General features: G+C 42.1%; 2 protein-coding genes across 3 annotated transcripts; one reads left to right on the top strand and one right to left on the bottom strand.

The window, feature by feature from the left end:
- Positions 1-1,987: 1,987 nt before the first annotated feature.
- LOC115796328 (BTB/POZ domain-containing protein 2-like) lies at positions 1,988-7,255 on the top strand. The gene is made up of 9 exons (XM_030752674.1): positions 1,988-2,536; positions 2,621-2,740; positions 3,431-3,587; positions 3,914-4,019; positions 4,135-4,332; positions 4,462-4,654; positions 5,294-5,381; positions 5,900-6,046; positions 6,184-7,255. Exons 1-9 carry the CDS (start codon positions 2,016-2,018, stop codon positions 6,343-6,345), a joined length of 1,692 nt encoding a protein of 563 aa, XP_030608534.1. The 5' UTR covers positions 1,988-2,015; the 3' UTR covers positions 6,346-7,255.
- Positions 7,256-8,548: 1,293 nt separating this feature from the next.
- Positions 8,549-18,341, bottom strand: eef2b (eukaryotic translation elongation factor 2b). Of its 2 annotated transcripts, none has more exons than XM_030751454.1 (14): positions 18,205-18,341; positions 16,648-16,862; positions 15,582-15,763; positions 15,281-15,492; positions 15,014-15,192; positions 14,716-14,821; positions 14,262-14,514; positions 13,930-14,125; positions 13,679-13,802; positions 13,261-13,503; positions 12,206-12,559; positions 11,911-12,093; positions 11,640-11,772; positions 8,549-9,226 (listed from the first exon to the last, which is right to left on the bottom strand). In XM_030751454.1, the coding sequence occupies exons 1-14, from the start codon at positions 18,205-18,207 to the stop codon at positions 9,033-9,035; spliced, it is 2,577 nt and encodes an 858-aa protein (XP_030607314.1). In that variant the 5' UTR covers positions 18,208-18,341; the 3' UTR covers positions 8,549-9,032. The 2 variants fall into 2 exon arrangements, with proteins under 2 accessions (XP_030607314.1, XP_030607315.1); XM_030751455.1 differs by having other exon boundaries at positions 9,033-9,226; positions 15,113-15,192.
- Between the last annotated feature and the right edge of the window lie 1,731 nt (positions 18,342-20,072).

Raw genomic sequence — 20,072 nt, 5'->3', positions numbered from 1 at the left:
GGTACTGCACTGGTACTAAATGGTGGATCAAAATCGGATGGAAAATTTCAGCCCAGTTCTTGTGTAATTTGGCATTCCTCAGCCAGAGTATGTCTTTTTTAACAACAGATGTAGATGTTGGCCTCTTTCTTCTGCCTGTGCTGCCCACTCTCAGGGAAACCTCCTGGAGGTCTGAATTCCTACCTCCCCAGCTTCAATGGACAGATCGAAAAGATGTTAGATGTAAAACAAACAAGTAGTAAGTAAATAAATGTATTAAATGATAAGAACACTGTCAATAATAAGAAGAAGAAAAAAGAAGATGAGGAAAAAGAAGAAAACTATTTGAAGAATAACACTGGATGGGGGCACGGATTACTAATGCATAGCTAGTTAATCACAGTACATTTAGGGTATATACAGCAAAGACAGAGACTTATAATAAAAATAACATTAATAATAACAACACTAATAACACTAATAATCAAATTATTAACATCTTAATCATCACCACCAATGACTGGAGAACAAATGTAGCACCAGTAACTGCCATAATGTAAGTAAGTATAGTGTGTGTGTGTGTGTGTGTGTGTGTGTGTGTGTGTGTGTGTGTGTGTGTGTGTGTGTGTGTGTGTGTGTGTGTAACAGTATTATACTGAGAATAGTGGAAAAGAGAGAAAACAAGTAAAACCAGAGAGCGAATTATGGGTGAAGAATGAGGAGAGGAAAAAAAGAATTGGAAAAAAGGGGGTTATGATAAGTAGGTTTGGTGCATTGGTGTTGTTTACGTAGTAATGTGTTGAGCATGTTATTCATCAAGTAGTGAACTGAGGAAAGGCTCTCAGGAACAGATATTTTTTTTTGGTTGATGGAAGCTTTCATTTGTCATTGTCATAAAGAGGCCTATCCATAATAAAGCGATTCAAAGTTAATTTCAGCTGCTCCCTTATTCACAAGGAGTTGCCATAGTGGGTAACTCTACATGTTGGATTTGGCAGATTTCCAGGCTGGATGCCCTTCCTGAAGCAACCCCCAGATGGATTTGTGTCTCCTAATGAGACTGACCTTGGGATTTTTTTTTTGAATGAATCTCACCTCCTTGCCATGTCCTGTGATAATCAGTGTATTCTGTGATCCAAATTTCTGTTTCTCCACCTGAAATGGTCTCAGTGGAAGTGTGGCTTCTTGACAGCCACCCTTCCACTGAGACCATTTCTGATGAAGCTTCAGTAAACAGCAGATGGATCAACTGAAGGGCCAGATGCATCTCCAGGTCATGTGTCAGGTCTTTGCTGGATTTTTTTTCCCCTATTTCTTAAGAACGTGACTTTCAGATACTGTTCATCTGCCGTAGATAGTTTTTTTTTTAAGCCTGCCACTCCTTCTTTAGTTTTCCACTTGTCCAGTTTCCTCAATTTTTTAAGGTCACACTGCACACCATACTGAGATATGCCAAGTTTTCAGTTAAAAGCTCTCTGGGAATCACCTTGTTTGTGTAAAAATACTATCTTGTGTCTGTAAAACTGCGTTATCTTTGGTATCTTTGTAGAATCATTCAAATTTCAGCATTGATCTGAAAATTGTCAGGTACACATTCAAAAAAGTCTGGGTCCTTGGAAGCAAAATATAAAGAAATAAGATGCGGCTTGAGACTTTTGCACACCACTGTATGTTTGCTTGTTTACAAATACATTGCTTGGGGTATTGAAGTTATGATATTCACTTCCAAAATATTCCATCTTCTCAATATTCTTTCAGATTGTTTTCTGTGTTTGTTTAATTGCATTATTGCACAGCATTTTGTTTTTTGTAAAGCCCTTTTACGCTTGTCTGTGAAAAGCATTGTTCCCATTGTTCATTGTACAGTTTTTTTAAAGAGGTATTATGCAAGAAATAAAATAACCACTTGTGCAGAGAAAATCTTGCAGTTCTCGTGATAAACACCAGGGGGGAACAAAAAGCAGATGTCACTGTTGAGCCTGCTAGAAATAAATAAACAGAGGAAGTGTGTTGTTTACGCCTACTCTGGGTTCAAGATGGCTGCTGGAGACAACAACGGCAGGCCTCCTTGCCTTAGTTTCTCTGGCCCGGGTCCTTTGGGAAACAGCCAGCCCAGCAACAGTGTTTTCTCCATGCCCGCATCCAACGGCGGAGCGGTCGGTGCAGCCGGGGGGTCGCAGGGAGCCGCGCGGCGGCCCAACCCTCAGCTTGGGCCTGGAGGGGGAGACGGCAACGGTGTTTCGACCGGAACTCCGCCGACTGCGCAGAACTCCCTGCAGCAGCCCGTTGCGGCAGGTGCTGCGGCAGCTGGAGCCATGGCCTCCCCGGCGTCCAACATGGCAAGCACCGCGGCGTCAAACGCCTCCCAAGCGGCAGCACCGACGGCCACCCCAGCGGCTGCGTCCGTGCTGGTGTACCGAGAGCCAGTGTACAACTGGCAGGCAACGAAGAGCACCGTCAAAGAGAGGTTTGCGTTCCTCTTCAACAACGAGGTGCTCAGTGACGTTCATTTTTTAGTGGGTAAGGGAATGGGAGTTCAGAGGATACCGGCGCACAGGTAAGAGGATTAACTGCAGCGCGAGCACTGAAAAAAAGGCGACTCTGCAAGCGACTTTATCCCCGTCTTTGTTGCTGCCGTCAGGTTTGTTCTGGCCGTGGGCAGTGCAGTGTTTGATGCCATGTTCAACGGGGGGATGGCGACCACATCAACGGAGATCGAGCTCCCAGATGTGGAACCCGCTGCCTTCCTGGCCTTGCTAAAGTAAGGAGCTGCGTGTCTTTTAACACGGCGTTGTCCTCAAAGTGGGTGTGGTATTTACACCGATTAGCCACAACATTAAAACCACTGACAGGTGAGGTGATGACATTGATGGGTCCCATGCAATGGCACCTTTCAGGTGTTGGGATATGTTAGGCTGCAAGGGAGCAGTCAGCACTTGAAGCTGACTTGTTGGAAAGGAGGATGAAATTGTGACAACTAGAAAAGTGGGTCAGAGCATCTCTAGCGGGCCTTTGCAGTGCTGGGGACCCATACTACCAAGCAGTGAGTTAGTGACAGGGTCATGGATACCCAATGCTCATGGGAAAAACCCTAAACAAAACACTGCTGTAGTATAAATTGCTGAAAATCCTAATGCTGGTTATGATAGAAAGATTAATTGCAGCTTGCTGAATAGTGCCCGTGATGACTCCTGCCTATTAACAAAGGCTTACAGCTGGCATGTGAGCATCAGGATTGCATCAGTGGACCTTATCTAATAAATCTGTTGATGTTAGAAGAAGGGAAGCTGGCAGGGGCAGTGGGCCAGAGCTGTTTTGGTGGCACAGTATTAGGCAGGCGCTGTTAATGTTGTGTCTGATCTGTGTACATTCATTATACCATAATTGAATATTATACACAGACACAGTGACTGTAATGCAATAATATGTGTAATCTGCCATCTTTCTGCAGGTTTCTCTACTCTGATGAAGTCCAGATTGGGCCTGAGACGGTGATGACCACGCTCTATACGGCAAAGAAGTATGCAGTTCCAGCCCTGGAGGCTCATTGTGTGGAGTTCCTGAAGAAGAACCTCAGAGCAGACAATGCTTTCATGCTGCTTACACAGGTCTGCCCCTAAAATGTGGTTACACCTTTTGGCTTCATTTGACTGTAATGTATTTTCTGAGGGGAAACAAAAAACCCATAATTGATAAGGTTTTTTTTTTTGTTCTGTTTCTTTTTTGCTGCTTGTTATATTGTATTGCAAGCCCAGACTATTGGGAGTTAACTGTTTAAACCCTTATGCTGAGCTGCAGATTACACGTGTCTAAACATTAACAGCAGTACAAGACTTGCCAAGTGCATCTGTTAAGCTTAAAATTTTAACTTACTGGTGTACTTTAAAAAAAAATATATATATATATTTGAATGGTGGAGTATTTGTCGCTTCAGGCACGATTGTTTGACGAGCCACAGCTTGCCAGCCTCTGTTTGGAGAATATTGACAAGAACACCGGTGACGCGCTCGCTGCTGAAGGCTTCACAGACATAGATCTAGGTAATTTGTCTCTGTGAATGTGAGCGCCATTACATCCAAGTTTTGTATATCAGAATAACGGTGTGTTGTGTTTTTTTTTTTGTTTTGTTTTTTTTGTCATCCTTTTCTTCACCAGACACACTGGTGGCAGTGTTGGAGAGGGATACTCTGGGAGTGAGGGAGGTGCGTTTGTTTAGTGCTGCAGTTCGTTGGGCTGAGGCTGAGGCACACAGGCAGCAGCTGCAGCCCACGCCTGAGAACAAACGTAAAGTCCTGGGAAAAGCTCTCACACTCATCCGTTTCCCTCTCATGACCATCGAGGAGTTTGCTGCAGGTGAACGGGAACACTTTTAATCGTCCTTTAAAATAATTTTTTTCCTCTCTCATAAACACACACCTGTGATTTAGTCTTTGACATGTGTCTTTGGGTTGTATCATTTTTTTTTTCTTTCCCCTCCTTTAGGTCCAGCACAGTCCAGTATCCTGACTGACAGAGAGGTTGTGAGTCTCTTCCTGCATTTCACAGTCAACCCAAAGCCTCATGTAGATTTCATTGACCGCCCTCGCTGCTGCCTCCGCGGGAAGGAGTGCAGCATCACACGTTTTGGGCAGGTAGAGAGCCGCTGGGGCTACAGCGGGACAAGTGACCGCATAAGGTGAGTCAAGGGCGGCTCGAAACTATAATTACAGACTCTGTCTTATACAAAACTTCAGCTGTAGAGGTATGACATGGTATATAAATATAATAAGAGATGAAGTAATCACCTCATGAAGTGATTAAGTGAAAATGAATCCTCGTTAACCAATAAATGCATTTCTATGATACAAATACCCACAACAGTTGAAATTTATTAACCTTGTTTTTATATATATATTTATATATATATATATATATATATATATATATATATATATATATATATATATATATATATATATATTAGTAAATTAATCAAGAACAGACATTAAAAATATATTTTTAAATCTCCTTTTCCACAGCCTGATGTGAACATCTTAGTTTATAATATGATCAAAAGCCGCCATGCACTTTCACAGGAATAATTGGAAATGTATTGTATATGTAAATGTATGTTTATCAAATGTATGTAAATCAAGCCCATACTAATGATGTCTGTGTGGCCTCAGTGTGGTCAGCTTCTACTTTAATGATGTGCAAAACTGACTGGAAAACTAAAGGAGGAACACGTTTACACAGTGCCACTGTATATTGTACACACAGCTATACCATCAGCTGTAAAACTGTCATCATTTTAAAAAAAAATTTTTATTCACAGGTTCTCTGTAAACAGAAGGATATTTGTAGTTGGTTTTGGGCTGTATGGATCAATACATGGACCCACAGATTACCAAGTCAACATACAGGTATGGTCCTGAAACCCATTCTGTGTAAACCTATTCTGTATAAGGATGTTTTCACGCCTGTACTGTATAGTCTGTTTAAACCAAACTCTGGTTTGTTTCTACCCTTGGTGTACAGACCAAAACACCCACTCTGAGACCCTTTATAGGAGATAGCCTCAGTCTGGTTCCAAATGAACCCCAGTGTGGGTGGGGGTGGTGAGAATGTGATCTGACCTCAGTCTAACCCAGCTACCAGGTGTATGCTGCAAGTTTGAGCTAAATGGCTTCCAGTAGCCTGGTGTACTTTGTATTCTGTGATACAGCAGAGTACACAAACTGTAGCAACTAACCCAAGAATGAACCGAGGGCTCCCTTGCACTTGGACACTTTATCCATTAGTTCAGAGCACAGCTTCGTCTTTCTCTGTTTACTTTTGTGATTCCCACCCCAGACACTTCAGGCCGACAAGCTGACCGAACAGTCTCACATGGGGGGGACTGTTATCTTGTTGTAATGTATGTGGTATGTATGTTTTCCAGATCATTCACACAGACAGTAACACAGTGCTGGGGCAGAACGACACAGGCTTCAGCTGTGATGGCTCAGCAAACACCTTCAGAGTCATGTTCAAAGAGCCGGTGGAGATCCTGCCCAACGTCAACTACACTGCCTGTGCCACACTCAAGGTCTGTAATGTCAAAAATGTTTAATACATGAGGCAGTACAGCATAAGCAAAGCACTGTTCAGCACTCTGCGCCCATTGTGTGTTTTATTTCTCCTAAATAATCCCACGATTTCTTCACCCTCTTTTCTGTCTTACAGGGTCCAGATTCTCATTATGGCACTAAGGGAATGCGAAAGGTAACGCATGAGTCATCATCCACTGGCACAAAGACCTGTTTCACCTTCTGCTACGCAGCGGGCAACAACAATGGAACCTCTGTGGAGGATGGACAGATTCCCGAGGTCATCTTCTACACATAGTCACCTGAGACATTGCAACGATCTTCCATCAAATGTGACAACCGTGACACCAGCGCAGGGCCTCACCTCAGCAGCTGTACTGGGGACTAATCTGTCAGACTTCATACTGTTCCCTCCATATAGTGCACTACTGCTGGCCGCATGGGAAGACAAACAGCCTGGAGGCGGTGTAGGTCACTACATGGGGCAAAGCTCGTCATTTGAGATGTCTCTCTCTTTCTCAGTGGCTTTCCTTTATCCCCTTTGTGTTATATTGACGCCAGCCTTTGAAACTGATGGTAACCGACTCCACGTAGAAACGAGAGGGAAGGAGAAGCCTCTCAGATTATTCACAGTATCAGTGTCGCTGCTGTGGATTGATAAAGGCTTAAACTGTACGATTCCTCTTTCTGTACTCCACAGCATTAACACAGAGGAGAGTTGCAACTGTATGAATGTACAGTTTATCAGATTTGCCAAGAAAAGATCCTCATTACTGTTTAGTACAGACTAGAATCCCACATTAGCTGTAACTTCCACATACTGACAGACCTCATAGGCTTTATGAAATCTTGGCAAATTTGAACCAAACTTCATATTAATCTTAACAATATGGTTAGGGTAAGCAGTTTTTTTTTTTTTGTTTGTTTGTTTTTTTTGGGTTTCTACATACAGTACAACCTGTGATATCTTGTGTCCTTGCTTGGTAGTTGCCTATACCCAAGATAACCTTGCACTTCTTGGCCTTGCATATGTTTATTTGGTTGTTGTATGGATGCACACTAACTCTTCAAATATGTTTCTTTTATGCTTTGTTTTAAAAAGTGTGGGTGGAACAGCTTTCCTGTCTTGGTGTGGAAGTGAGAGGGTTGTATATTAAAGTGGCATTTATTAACATTATATATGTAACTTGAATTAAGTATCGATTAAAGAGTGAAGAAAAAATATTGCAGTGATTGTTTTTTTTTGTGTGTGAAGTGTGTGAAGTCTCCATCCCCGGAGAAAGTTCTTTCAGACGGTGAGAAACTTAACATTTGGGGAAAAGATGGTTTCTCTTCTGTCAGACTTGCCGCTTAACTGTCCTGTGATAGGAGCCCTCAGCTGGATGCAGCAGCTGATTAACTTAGAATAAATACTGCAAATGAGGGAAAGAACGTCCTTTAGTCTAAAGCAGGGGTGTCAAACAGTGACATCACGAGCTGCCGTACAGCCCAATTATGTGGTCCGCACCAGTGAAAATGTACACAAGCTTGTTTCTGCCACTGAAAAAAAAGCATTTTGCCTCAAGTTATCTCAAAATTTCAAGTTAATTGCTCAATTTTATTTTATCAGATGTTTAAGTTGAAATTTTTAAATCACTCAAAACTTTGACTTACGGATGGCAAAAATGTTCTATTCAGTCGTGGGAAAAAACTTCCATAGAAACTATAGCCTAATAAACTATAAAAGAAAAAAAAAACTCACCTCCAAATTGCTCTCTTCGTTTTGGGTGTACAGAAGATTAAGTTATGCATTCAATCCCTGAGATGTCTTAATAATAATAAAAAAAAAGGTACAGTTTTAATAATATGCCTGTAGTTTTTCCACATATAAAGAAATGCTTCTGTAAGAAATCAATTAAAAGCTGTTGGATTATTCTAGTATTAAATAACATTTATCTCTGAATTCATAGATTATATTCTATTTTTTTATTTTCATTTTTGTTGTACTGAAAAAAGGGAACTTAGTTATTCAATGAATACTAACAATAAAGAAAAAAATTCTATTGCTTTCTATTACTAATATTAATTTCTATTACTTACTTTGATGTATAACAGACCTCGGGTTGCATCTTTGTTAGTAAGAAGACTATAAAACTGATGACATTATAGTTAATTGTTCAAAATTTATGCCCTACTTTGAAACATCTCCAGTTTTCAAAGCCATCTGGTGGGCCTGAGCATCTCTCTGGTGAGGCTGGTTTCTGGTCCACGTGCTTTATGTTTGACTGGACTCGTCTAAAGGAAACAGTTCACCTACCACCACACAGGACTCCATTCTTTTGGAATTGAGGTACCAACAGGAAGCAAGCAGATTACGTGCTGGTCTTTCATTCACTAAAATTCAATTTAGATCCTTTTTTTATTGTTAATGGTACTGGTGTGAACTTTTTTGGCTACTGAAAGCAGGCAATATAGAATAAATCAGAGAACCACTACACCAAAACAACATTTTAGCAGTCACATTTTCATCATGAGTTGTTTTTATTCATTACATCCACTGAACAAACGCCCATTCCAGCGAGTTTGACTTCTATAACACTTTTATTGTGATTTCCATGGTTTAATCTGGCCATGATCCATTTAAATATGCATTATTGCAGCAGCATCACAGTGCACTGTACACGCCCATCCTGGCAGATACGTAGAAGGAAAAGGGGGACGATGTGAAGGAATAGAAGAAACAAGGAATTGATAATACAGCTGCTTTGATCCAATTACTCCCCCAAACCCTTGCCCTAGGCACTTGGTGTACGGTAGCTGTGAAATGGAAAAAAAAGCACTGCTGCTTCCACTAGCCTACAACGAAAGCTTAAGCTTTGCTTCTGCTCCGCGCTCAAAGATGAAACAATTGGAGCAATGTATCTTTAAGCCTGTGCAAAGATTTGAAAGTGCCCACGGGGTAGGGTTTAGAGAATGATTTGGTATTTTCTAATCCGGGGTGTGTGGTTACAATTTGTCCAAATAGTTGTCGAGGGCAGGTATGCCCTCTTTCAGACCTTTGCGTTTCCTAATTTCAGCGATAACTTGGAAGGGTCTGCTGGCAAGATCGCTGGGGTCTCCCTGGAGAATCTGCCAGTGATCGAATACACATTGAGGGAAGGCTTGGCCTCCAGTGTTACTGCGCAGGTCAGCTGTGAACCCTGGAGGACAGAAAAACAGATAAAAACGTTACTTTAATTAGAGCAGCAGCTTCATAGATAATGGCTCTGTCAGCTGAAATTGAATTGCTACATATCCACTTTACATCTGGCCTGCCTTAAACATGTTTGTTGAGAAATTAATCACACAGTAGCTGCAGATTTGTCAGCTGCACATCCATGATGTGAATCTCCCATTCCACCACATCCCAAAGGTGCTCTATTGGATTGAGATCTGTTGACTTTGGAGGCCATTTGAGTACAGTGAACTTCATTGTCATGTTCAAGAAACCAGTTTGAGATGATCTGAGCTTTGTGACATGGTGTGTTATCCTGCTGGAAGCAGCCATCAGAAGATGGGTACACTGTGGTCATGAAGGGATGGACATGGGCAGCAACAATTCTCAGGTGGGCTGTGGGATTTAAACAATGCTCAGATGGCACTAAATGGCACAAAGTGTGCCAAGAAAATATCCCACGCATTACACCACCACCTGCATAGACACAAGGAAGGATGGATCCATGCTTTCATGTTGTTTACACCAAATTCTGACCCCACCATCTCAATGCCGCAGCAGAAACTGAGACTCATCAGACCAGGCAATGTTTTTCCAGTCTTTTATTGGTGAACTAAAGCCTCAATTTCCTGTTCTTAGTTGACAGGAGTGGTATCCAGTGTGGTCTTCTGCTGCTGTAGTCTATTTGCTTTAAGGGTCAATGAGTTGTGCATTCAGAAATGCTCTTCTGCATGCCTTGGCTGTAACGAGTGGATATTTGAGTCACAGTTTTCCTTCCTATCAGCTTGAAACAGTTTGTCCATTCTCCTCTGACCTCTGATATCAACAAAGCATTTTCACCAAGGGAGCTGCTGCTCACTGGATATTTTCTCATTTTTAAACCCTAGAGATGGGTGAGTGGGAAAATCCCAGTAGATGAGCAGTTTCTGAAATACTGAGACCAACCTGTCTGGCACCAACAACCATGCCACATTCAAAGTCACTTAAATCACCTTTATTCCCCATTCTGATGCTCAGTTTGAACTTCAGCAGGTCGCCTCAACCATATCTGCATTCCTAAATGCACTGAGTTGCTACCATGTGATTAGATGAACTGAGCAGCTCAACGAATGTACCTAATATTATGGCCTTGAAGTGTAGAGTTCCACGTATGTCTGTGTAGATTCTCAGTTATCCAGGTCATATAGTCTCTGGAGCTTGAAAAAGGCGACTGGACTTCTTTTTGTTTCTTGAAGACGTTTCACCTCTCATCCGAAAGGCTTCTTCAGTTCTCAACCAAATGGTGGAGAGACCCAGGTATTTAAACCCCTGTGGGCGTAGTCCCCTGGAGGTGGTTATGACCCTCTATTGAGCATGTGCTTGAACACATGTGCCCAGGTGTGAAGGGGGCGTGGGTCATATTTAATCAGTGGTTTCAGTTGAAACCAACTTAGGACTCCGCTCCATTGTTTCCTGTGGCCTATTGAGGTCACTGGAACAAAGGTGTGAATGGGGGTTGAGACGTCTGGGAAGGGAGCTCAGGACAGCACTGTAAGCGGGGGAAAGTTGGTGACGTAATCCACCTCCTCTGTTCAATGATGGTTGTTCACAGTGGACATAGATGGCTTCTTTCACTCCTCTTTCAAACCATCTGTTTTCCCTGTCCAAAATGTGGACATTGGCATCCTCAAAAGAGTGCCCTTTTTCCTTCAGATGCAGATGTACTGCTGAATCTTGTCCTGTCGAAGTGGCTCTTCTATGTTGTGCCATTCGTTTGTGAAGAGGCTGTTTGGTTTCACCAATGTAGAGGTCCGAGCACTCTTCACTGCACTGAACAGCATACACTACATCGCTGATCTTGTGTTTGGCGGGTTTGTCCTTGGGATGAACCAGTTTTTGTCTTAGGGTGTGACTTGGTTTGAAGTATACTGAGATGTCATGCTTGGAGAAAATTCTTCTGAGTTTCTCTGACAAGCCTGACACATATGGGATGACAATGTTGTTCCTCTTGTCCTTCCCATTCTCTGTAGTTTGTGTTTGGCCTTCATTCCTGTGCATCTTAGCTGATTTGATGAAGGCCCAGTTGGGGTAACTGCATGTTTTGAGGGCTTTCTTAATGTGTGTGTGTTCCTTATGCTTCCCTTCTGCCTTAGAGGGAACACTTTCCGCACGGTGTTGTAGGGTCCTGATCACCCCAAGTTTGTGTTCCAGAGGGTGGTGGGAGTCAAAGAGGAGATACTGGTCTGTGTGTGTGGGCTTCCGGTAAACTTCAGTTCCACGTACTTTTTAAAGAATAATTTTAGTTTTTAGACCTTTGTTGTATTCTCACCTAAGGCTTTTTGTTTCAAGAAGCCTTACCTTCCAATCAGAGAATTAAAGCCCACCATAAAAAACATCAAACAGTATCAACTGAAACTCACCGAAGGATTCATTGACTGGCAGGTAGGCTTTCACCACAAACATGGGAGTGCCCATCACTTGGGATTCCTCAAAGACGTGACCTCGTTTCCTGTTCAGAACGCCATAGATCCCACCGACAACCTGCTCCGGGCACTGCATGGACAAGAGGCACAGCCACAGATATTTACTATAGTCTTTTTTTTTTTTGCTTACAAAAAAAATTGAGCTCCACAATATCACAAGCCTGTATTCAAGCAATGCCCATGTCCCCACTTTACTCCAAACACCAACCTGTATCTCCACAAGATACACCGGCTCCATGAGTCGAGGCTGAGCAGTGAGCTGGCAGGCATACAGGACTCTGCGAGCTGTGGGAATAATCTGTCCTCCCCCGCGGTGAATGGCGTCTGCATGCAGTGTCACATCATGAATGTCAAAGCGAATTGCGCGCATGTTCTCCTCACACAGTGCACCCTGCAGGATGACGACAGGGACAAGTGTATAAGAACACAAGCGTATAAATAGCTTTTAGAGTGGAAGCACAAATTTAAAATGTAACACGAGTCTGAGTTCATTTGCCGCCCACCTCCTTAGTTGCCCACTGGAAACCGGCCACTACGCTGTCCTTGATCTCATTGAGGTACTGAACCCCCTTTGTCATGTCTATCAGCAGGTTGGGCCCAGTTCCATCTGGACCAAAGCACCAGATCTTCCTGGCTTCTGTCACTTCCCACTCATACTTGTCAGCGAGGTAACGTGCACGGGCTTTGAGCTCCTGCCGAGCAGTGACCTCCCCTTTCTCGATATCTTCAGCCAGGCCGTCGGGGAATGGACGGGATTTCATGAAGAGACGATTGTGCTTGTTGGGGGACTTCGACAGACACATCTGGTCTGATTCTTCTGTCACTGTCTCTCTGTAAGACACCACTGGGTCGGATTTCTACAAAGAGGTAAAAGAAGGGTTCAGAATTGAGGGTATGAGTAGTACTCCAACAATGTGGGAAAAAACTCTGCATTTTTTAAATTTTAGCTTTAAACTTAGGCTTTTCTCATTTTCCTACCAATTCTAGCCCCACGTAATCACTAAGGCCATGTAAAGCTGTTATGTTTAGCATTTCAAAGTTAGGCTTAAAAAACAAAACAAAACAGTGACCAAATGCTAACGCTGAAGCTTCAAAACCAGTCCAAAATCCATGCTGTCCTTTATGCAGACCACTATGTTTAAATTCTCAACTTCAGGCAGAAGTAAACAAGTTTAAAGCCTTTTGGTCTCTACAGCTTATTCTCCCTTCAGCTGTATGGGAGGTTAATATTTCTATAGCTCAACTGTTTAAATTTTATTCAAACTTAAAGTTTACATTGTTTTGTCGTGGGGCTGTTTTTTTATTTATTTATTTTGTGAGGCCAGGCACGTCTTCTTTTTTGTGTTGAATCTCTATACAGATTATACAGACCATAAGATAAGAATTATCTATCAGTAAGTGTCCAAAAACAACTGAACTATCATAGATTTTCTGCAATTTTGTGCTAATATTTTTTTTTGTCTAATATAAATAAATCACTACTTCTAATCCTTCTAATTTAACTTAGCATTGCAGGAGTAACTTCACCTTCACCTTGCCAGTAACTTCCTCTCCTCACCTTCAGTGGAATGCAGGCGTGGTCCTCCTCCAAGTCCTTCAGGCAGATCTCCAGGTGCAGCTCTCCCGCTCCTGCAATGATGTGCTCCCCGGACTCTTCGATGATGCATTGCACCATGGGATCTGACTTGGCCAGGCGCTTCAAGCCCTCCACTAGCTTGGGCAAATCTGCAGGATTTTTGGCCTCCACAGCAACTCGGACCACAGGGCTCACGCTAAACTTCATCACCCTCATGTTGTGGGCCTGCAGATGGAGTCAGTGAGCTATAAGACTAAATTGCTTTAAGGTTCTTATACCAGGAAATCCACACCAAATAGTCACTCAGTATTAATAGCAAATGATTCATTTGTCATACACCAGTATCTAAACTAGAGCACACTCTATATACATACATAAGAAAAGAAAAGTGACACACTACCTGTTCATAGGTGGTAATAGTTCCAGTCTTAACCAGGAACTGGTCTACTCCAACGAGACCCACTATGTTGCCACAGGGAACATCTTCAATAGGCTCCACATAGCGGCCCATCATCAGAATAGTCCTAGATGGACGTGGTGATAAAATAAAAGGGAAGGAATAAAAGAAGAGAGGAGAAGCAAAAATTTTGAACTAATTTTCTCTCTTCTCTTACTATCTTAGGCCTGTGTGGTGTACATAAACATGCTCACCTCTGGATGGGTTTGATGTAGAGGTCTTCCTTCTTGCCAGGGGTGAAGTTTGGCCCCATGATGCGCACCTTCAGCCCTGTGGACACACAGCCAGAAAACACACGGCCAAAGGCATAGAAACGACCCTTGTCGCTGGTCGGGACCATCTTGGAAATATACATCATCAGGGGGGCCTTAGGATCACAGTTCTTAATACCTGAGAAGAGAGTTTAGATGGTCCGAATTTAGTAAAGTCAAAGTAAACAGGGATGATTTTGTAAAGCTGCTTAGTAATAATCCAATACTCTTTATTGAACTGAATTTACTGAATAGGGTGAACGTTTTCAACTGACCCATGGCAGCCTCATCGTCTCCGGGCCCCTCATAGAGAAGCTCACAGCGGTATTTCTGCGCAGTGACAGGGGAGGGCAGGTGGATGGTAATCATCTGGAGCAAGGCCTCTCCAGCAGGAAGCCAGCGACGCATTACAGCCTTCAGCAGGGGCTTCCCCTCCTTCTCTTTGTCCTCTGTGTCAAGTTTGACATCCAGTTTTTCAATAAGTTTGGCTGTCTCTTCTTTTTTGAAATTCATGATGGCATCAAACACCTAAGAGGATAGTGCAAAAAGGGCAAGAAATTAAGGCATTAAGCAAAGGCAGTAACTTTTCAGTTGCATTTGAGACTCTACTGTAAGTCTAAGTTCTTACCAGCTGCAGTCTTGCACCATGGTCTTAAATTTTTTAACAATATTACACCATAAAAAAAATAAAAGCTTGTAGATTTATTGCAATGTGTTCAGTACATTCACCTTAAAGATGGGATCCAAAACAAGCTGGCAAAAAGTTCGAGGTAATTTCTGACCATCAGGGCCAATGGCGGTCTTACTGAATTTGCCGGCGCTTGGATCAAAATATCTGGAAAAAGCAAAGAAATTATTGTATAAAAATATGTTATTCAAATATCACTTGTTGCCTATTGTTTTGTATGAATTAATAGATGCTTGCTAAATTTTTAAATTTTAACATTTAGAAAGCAGAGTCACTGCAAGTCACTGTTAACATGCTGTTTTTACATGAACAACTCTCCGTATGTGCACTCGTGTTCACCTGTCTCCCCACAGTTTCTTCATCATGTCCTCCACTTTCTTACACCTATCTGCTGGTCCCAACTGCGCAACTCCTTTAGCAGCAAACTTAGCCACATACATCTCAGCAAACTGCTTCAAGGTGAAAGCCCATCCATGAAGGCCAGAGCCAAAGCCAACTGTACCAACCACAGGGTCAATCTGATGAAAAAAAATGATAGTATTCATTGTAATCACATATTTATGTAAAGGTTTCTAAGGTATTTTAGTAGCATCAGTGTGTATTTACCATGATGTTCCCCATTGGCCCTCCCTCATCTTCTCCATAGGTGGAGATAATGACGTTAACATTCTCCACAATGCGCTGAAAGGTCTGGTAGAGCTCATCTGGCTCCAGCTGCAGCTCAAGCAGGGCCCGGTCCATCTTGTTCATCATGAGAACTGGCTTTATACGCTCAGCGATGGCCTGCCGCAGTACAGTCTCAGTTTGCACACACACACCTGTCAGAGAAAAAAAACAGGTAAACCTCGGTGCATGTGTGTGTGTGTGAGGACAAAAAAGGTAAGTGCGTTTTATGCCATCTAATTACCTGAGACACAGTCCACCACCACCAGGGCTCCATCAGTTACTCTAAGGGCGGCAGTGACCTCAGAGGAGAAATCAACGTGACCCGGGGAATCGATCAAGTTGATAAGGAAGCCGTTTCCGTCTTTGCTCTGCTTGATAAACGCCAAGTCGTTCTCTCCAAGCTCATAATACATGGAGATGGCCCTGAAAGTAGTGAGAAAGTAAGGGAACATTAAAAAAAAAAAACCCTGGAGCTATTAACTCAGCACCTACATCTTCAATTCAAACACATTTAATGATTTATGTAAATACACCTCAAAACTGCACTCTGAGTCACTTCATCCTCTAATAAAAGAGCCTAAAACAGCTAAAAGAGAAAACTACAACTAACCAACAACTAAACTAATCAAAGCTAAACTAAATGAAATGAAAGAACACATCAGGCGGGTCTGAAAACTGAAGGACCCAAAAGCCTTCCTTCTGAGTCAAGGTCTTACTATGATTGATGAGTTATTACACATAGCCAATATTTCCTGCCAAAGATAGAACAGTACTGATTAGGTCACATTATTAGTCCATGCCACAGACTGTAAATAAAAGATGATCACGCTGCCGTGACAAATAACTTGTCAACCACGCTCTAAACTATATCCTGAGTTATCTTCTTTTTTCACTCTAAATGGGACAATTATTTACAAAAGGAACATCATAATGCATAAAATAAGACTTATGTTTATGAATGAGGCCACAAACTCATCAGGAAAATTGTTATTTTCTCAAACATCTTTATGGAACCAAAGAAGTCGCCCCCTGCTGGCCATTAGAAAAGAAGCAGATTTAAAGGCAATTAGCTTCACATTTCAGAACCAGAGGCTATGTTCTGTTTATTGTTACCTAATGAATCTCAAACCACACCCATCCAGTCCTGATCAGGCAGGTAAGGTGAATTTGGGAGGCTGAATGCTTAATAAAACTATTTAAATGTAACCAGTATTGTTGCTGAGTTAGTATTTTGGATAAATTGTTAGGATTTCAAGCAACACTTTCAGGCTCTTTAATAGGTACTGCAACAAACAGAAAGCACATACGTTGATTTGATGGTGATACAGCGCTCCTGCTCGTCTTTGCGCGTGTCTGTGAAGCGAGTCTCTCCGGCACGGGACGAAGCAATGATCCCGGCCTTGGACACCAGCGAGTCGGTCAGCGTGGACTTCCCATGATCCACGTGGGCGATCACAGACATGTTTCTGATGTTGGACTTTTTGTCCATGATGGCACGGATCTGATCTACCGTGAAGTTCACCTGGAGGGAGGGTTGGTGGTTTAGAATGGGTGGGGGTTTGGGGTTACAGTCATCCATTTCCAACTAGCACAGGTTCATTTTATTCATCATATGCATCTATTTCTGTCCACTACCAGTTCTCCCTGGGCGCTCCAAGCTGAGTTATAAAAAGAAAGACATGTTTGAAACTGAATCTAGGAGGAAGGAGAGTGGACGCCGTTTAAAGACTTTACCTTATGGTTTCTAACCAGGCGGCATATCAGGAATTACTGAGTCACCATTCACATGTGGCAACTGAGTGGGGGTGAACGCAATGTACCACAATCACAAGAAAACAGTCTCTTGATTTTAGACCTTAACTAAAAATTATATTAAATTTCAGATGACAAAGTGACAAAAAGACTTCCAATGGGAGACCAACATATGCACTTTATGTTTCTCAATTCACACACATGAGGGTTAGCCACTAAGTCTGATATTTAATATGTAACATATGAAGAGGAGCACTCCTCTAAGATCACAAAATAGGATGGAAATGAGACCATTTTCAGTTTCTCTAGCAGTGGGTTGTATGACTATATAAAACTATCACCATAGGTCTCTGTGGGCTTTAGTAGGCCTTTTATTATATACTTGAATATTGTATGAAAGAAAAATAAGAAGAAAACAAGATCCAGTATTATTCAGAGGAAATTTATTTATCCAAATAACCATTTCAGAAATATCACACTGGATATGGAAATGAATTGACACAGCCAATGCTTCATTTGGTGAAAACAATTCATTTTATATCACCCACTGCTGCGAACACTCGCATGAAATGCAGCGCAGCTCTCTGACAGTGACGTAGTGCTGTCTGCCTATATGTAATAACACATTTCCATGGCTTCTTAAACAAAACGGAATGACGCAGTCGCTTCTAATCAAATGGAAATCCACATTTTTCCACAAACAGAGCTGATCACATTTTACATTAGACATGCCAGGGCCATGTGCCTTCCCTCTGTCGGCAGCTATATTAACATGATATTCATACCGGAGCAGGCTGATCTTAGAGGCTTTGCAGTGTACGTCACAGTGAGCGCAGAGCGGCCCGTCCACTGAAGGCCAAAGCCCTGCTTTATCAGCCGGCTGCTGCGCATGTTATAACGGCGCACAAACACAGCCCTCATCCCGATCACATAACACCACCAGGCATCGGCATCCATTTCGCGCACCTGACAGGGTCCAGTGCGGCTGCGGCAGCGCGCAGTTAGAGCTATACATGACCGTTATTCGGTGCGGCGGCTGACAGCGTGTTTTTCACCCTCTACAAATACGTTAAAGGCATCGTCAGTACACGTAAGGCTATAGTTTCACTCACCATATTGTCTGCAGGTCGTCGGTCTTTGTGTGCGACGGGTTATTGCTGTGGTCACTGCCTCTGAGGACAGGCAGTCCCGGTGGAGACAGGAGTGGCGCTGCTGCTGCGGCTGCGGCTGCCGTGGAGCGGTGCCGGTCAGTGGCTACGACGGCAGGGGGCGCTGCAGCTCAGCAGCCCGTCACATATCACATGTCCGTGGATCCGTGCCATGTTATCCATAAACAGCCATGATGTGTGTGTACGTGTGTGTGTGTGTGTAATTAAAGAAAAAAAATAATACTTTTAAATATGTTATTAGGAAGTAACTTAAAACAGAATTTAACAATAGAAATTACATTTTTTTTTAGGTCTTAATACTAATTTTAGCCAGCTTTTTGGACTTTTAAACTGTTTACACTGTTACTTTTTTTTCTAACGAAGATACATGCTAAAATAAAATAAAATATAATTTGTTATAGTGCGTACTGGCCAAATTGTTATTTTAAACATTTGTTTTGGCCCAGAATTTCACTGTCAGTTCATCTGTTTAACTACAGGGTCTGTTTCATTTCTCTACAATCAACCTAAGGAGCCAATTGTTGGCTGACAAATTGTCAAATCATTAATCTGTCTTTATGTTGTTTAAAATCACTGGTTTGTCTTAGGACCTTGTAAAAAATAAGAAGGTATAGCTGAGGATGGAGGGGAGTTCAGGGTCTTTACAACGTACAGCACCCTCTGTCCTTAGACCCCTGATCTGGATGAGAAAAACCATCCGAATCTATCATAAATCTAATATGCATTAGAGAATGTGTTGCAGAGGATACAAAGAAATGTTAAAATGCTTTCAGTTTGTTGTTTGGTTGTATTTATCTGTATCTTAGCATGCAGCTGCTTCTGGGTGTGTCGGTGAATGAGGGTTAGCAGCTCTCTGTGGGCTGTTGGAAAGTGCATTGCGTGTCAAAGCCAATTTTACAAAAAATCCTGATCTGCTCCAAAATTGAATGCGTTCTGCCTTATATCACCTCTCTTCCATGTGTCATGAAATTTGGTTTTCATGTGTAATCCCTCCACCTCTGAAATATCGACCCACCGTGAACAAAGCAGGCCGCTTCGGGATGCTGCAGCAGTCCTCCACCAGCTGAGGGCAGAGCAGGACAACACATGTTTGGGAGGTTCCAAGAAATGTGAAATGACACTGAAATGAAAACTGAGCGAGGTAAAGAACACATTTGTTCTGTGTGTGTGTGTGTGTGTGTGTGTGTGTGTGTGTGTGTGTGTGTGTGTGTGTGTGTGTGTGTGTGTGTGTGTGTGTGTGTGTTTAGGAGAAATGGTATCTTATTAAACCAGTGGACTCTGTTCTACATGCACTGAATGGGAATAAAAATACACGGGTTTCCCATAATAGGCATTTAATGGGTTCTCCTAGGAGCAGATGATTATTATCTTTGAAGAAAGTTTTAGTCATGAATTTAAGATGAAGATAAAAAGACAAAGCAAAGATATTCTGGAAGACAATATAGTTTATCAATGTTTACATTTAGTTTTGAGCTTGGAAAACCCTGGATTATATATATATATATATATATATATATATATATATATATATATATATATATATATATATATATATATACACGTGTGTGTGTGTGTGTGTAAAAAAACATTTTGTTAAAACTGTCTAAAATATATCTCATTACAAAGTACTACTTTGTGTCTTCAGGGCACTAGAACAAGCAAGCTGAATTAAAATGTATTGAGCAACAATAAAGGCTGTGAAAAGCTCATATTATTCACCATACAGTGTCATTTTTAACACAAGGGAGGCCAGATATTAAAGTTTCTGGTGACAAACAAGAACCAGTCGTTTCCACGGTCATTGCAGCTGA

This window comes from Archocentrus centrarchus, chromosome 17 (assembly GCF_007364275.1).
Source record: "Archocentrus centrarchus isolate MPI-CPG fArcCen1 chromosome 17, fArcCen1, whole genome shotgun sequence".
In the NCBI taxonomy this organism is placed as follows: Eukaryota; Metazoa; Chordata; class Actinopteri; order Cichliformes; family Cichlidae; genus Archocentrus; species Archocentrus centrarchus.
This window is presented reverse-complemented; position numbering and strand designations above follow the sequence as displayed.

What these genes read in the sequence shown, in the direction of transcription:
- LOC115796328 (XM_030752674.1), top strand. Translation starts at nt 2,016, where the DNA reads ATGGCTGCTGGAGACAACAACGGCAGGCCTCCTTGCCTTAGTTTCTCT. An exon ending in GGGACAAGTGACCGCATAAG is followed by an intron (nt 4,655 to 5,293) that starts GTGAGTCAAGGG and finishes TTTTATTCACAG; the next exon opens with GTTCTCTGTAAACAGAAGGA. An exon ending in ATTACCAAGTCAACATACAG is followed by an intron (nt 5,382 to 5,899) that starts GTATGGTCCTGA and finishes TATGTTTTCCAG; the next exon opens with ATCATTCACACAGACAGTAA.
- eef2b (XM_030751454.1), bottom strand. An exon ending in TGTATCACCATCAAATCAAC is followed by an intron (nt 15,764 to 16,647) that starts GTATGTGCTTTC and finishes CACTACTTTCAG; the next exon opens with GGCCATCTCCATGTATTATG. An exon ending in GGCCAATGGGGAACATCATG is followed by an intron (nt 15,193 to 15,280) that starts GTAAATACACAC and finishes TTTTTTCATCAG; the next exon opens with ATTGACCCTGTGGTTGGTAC.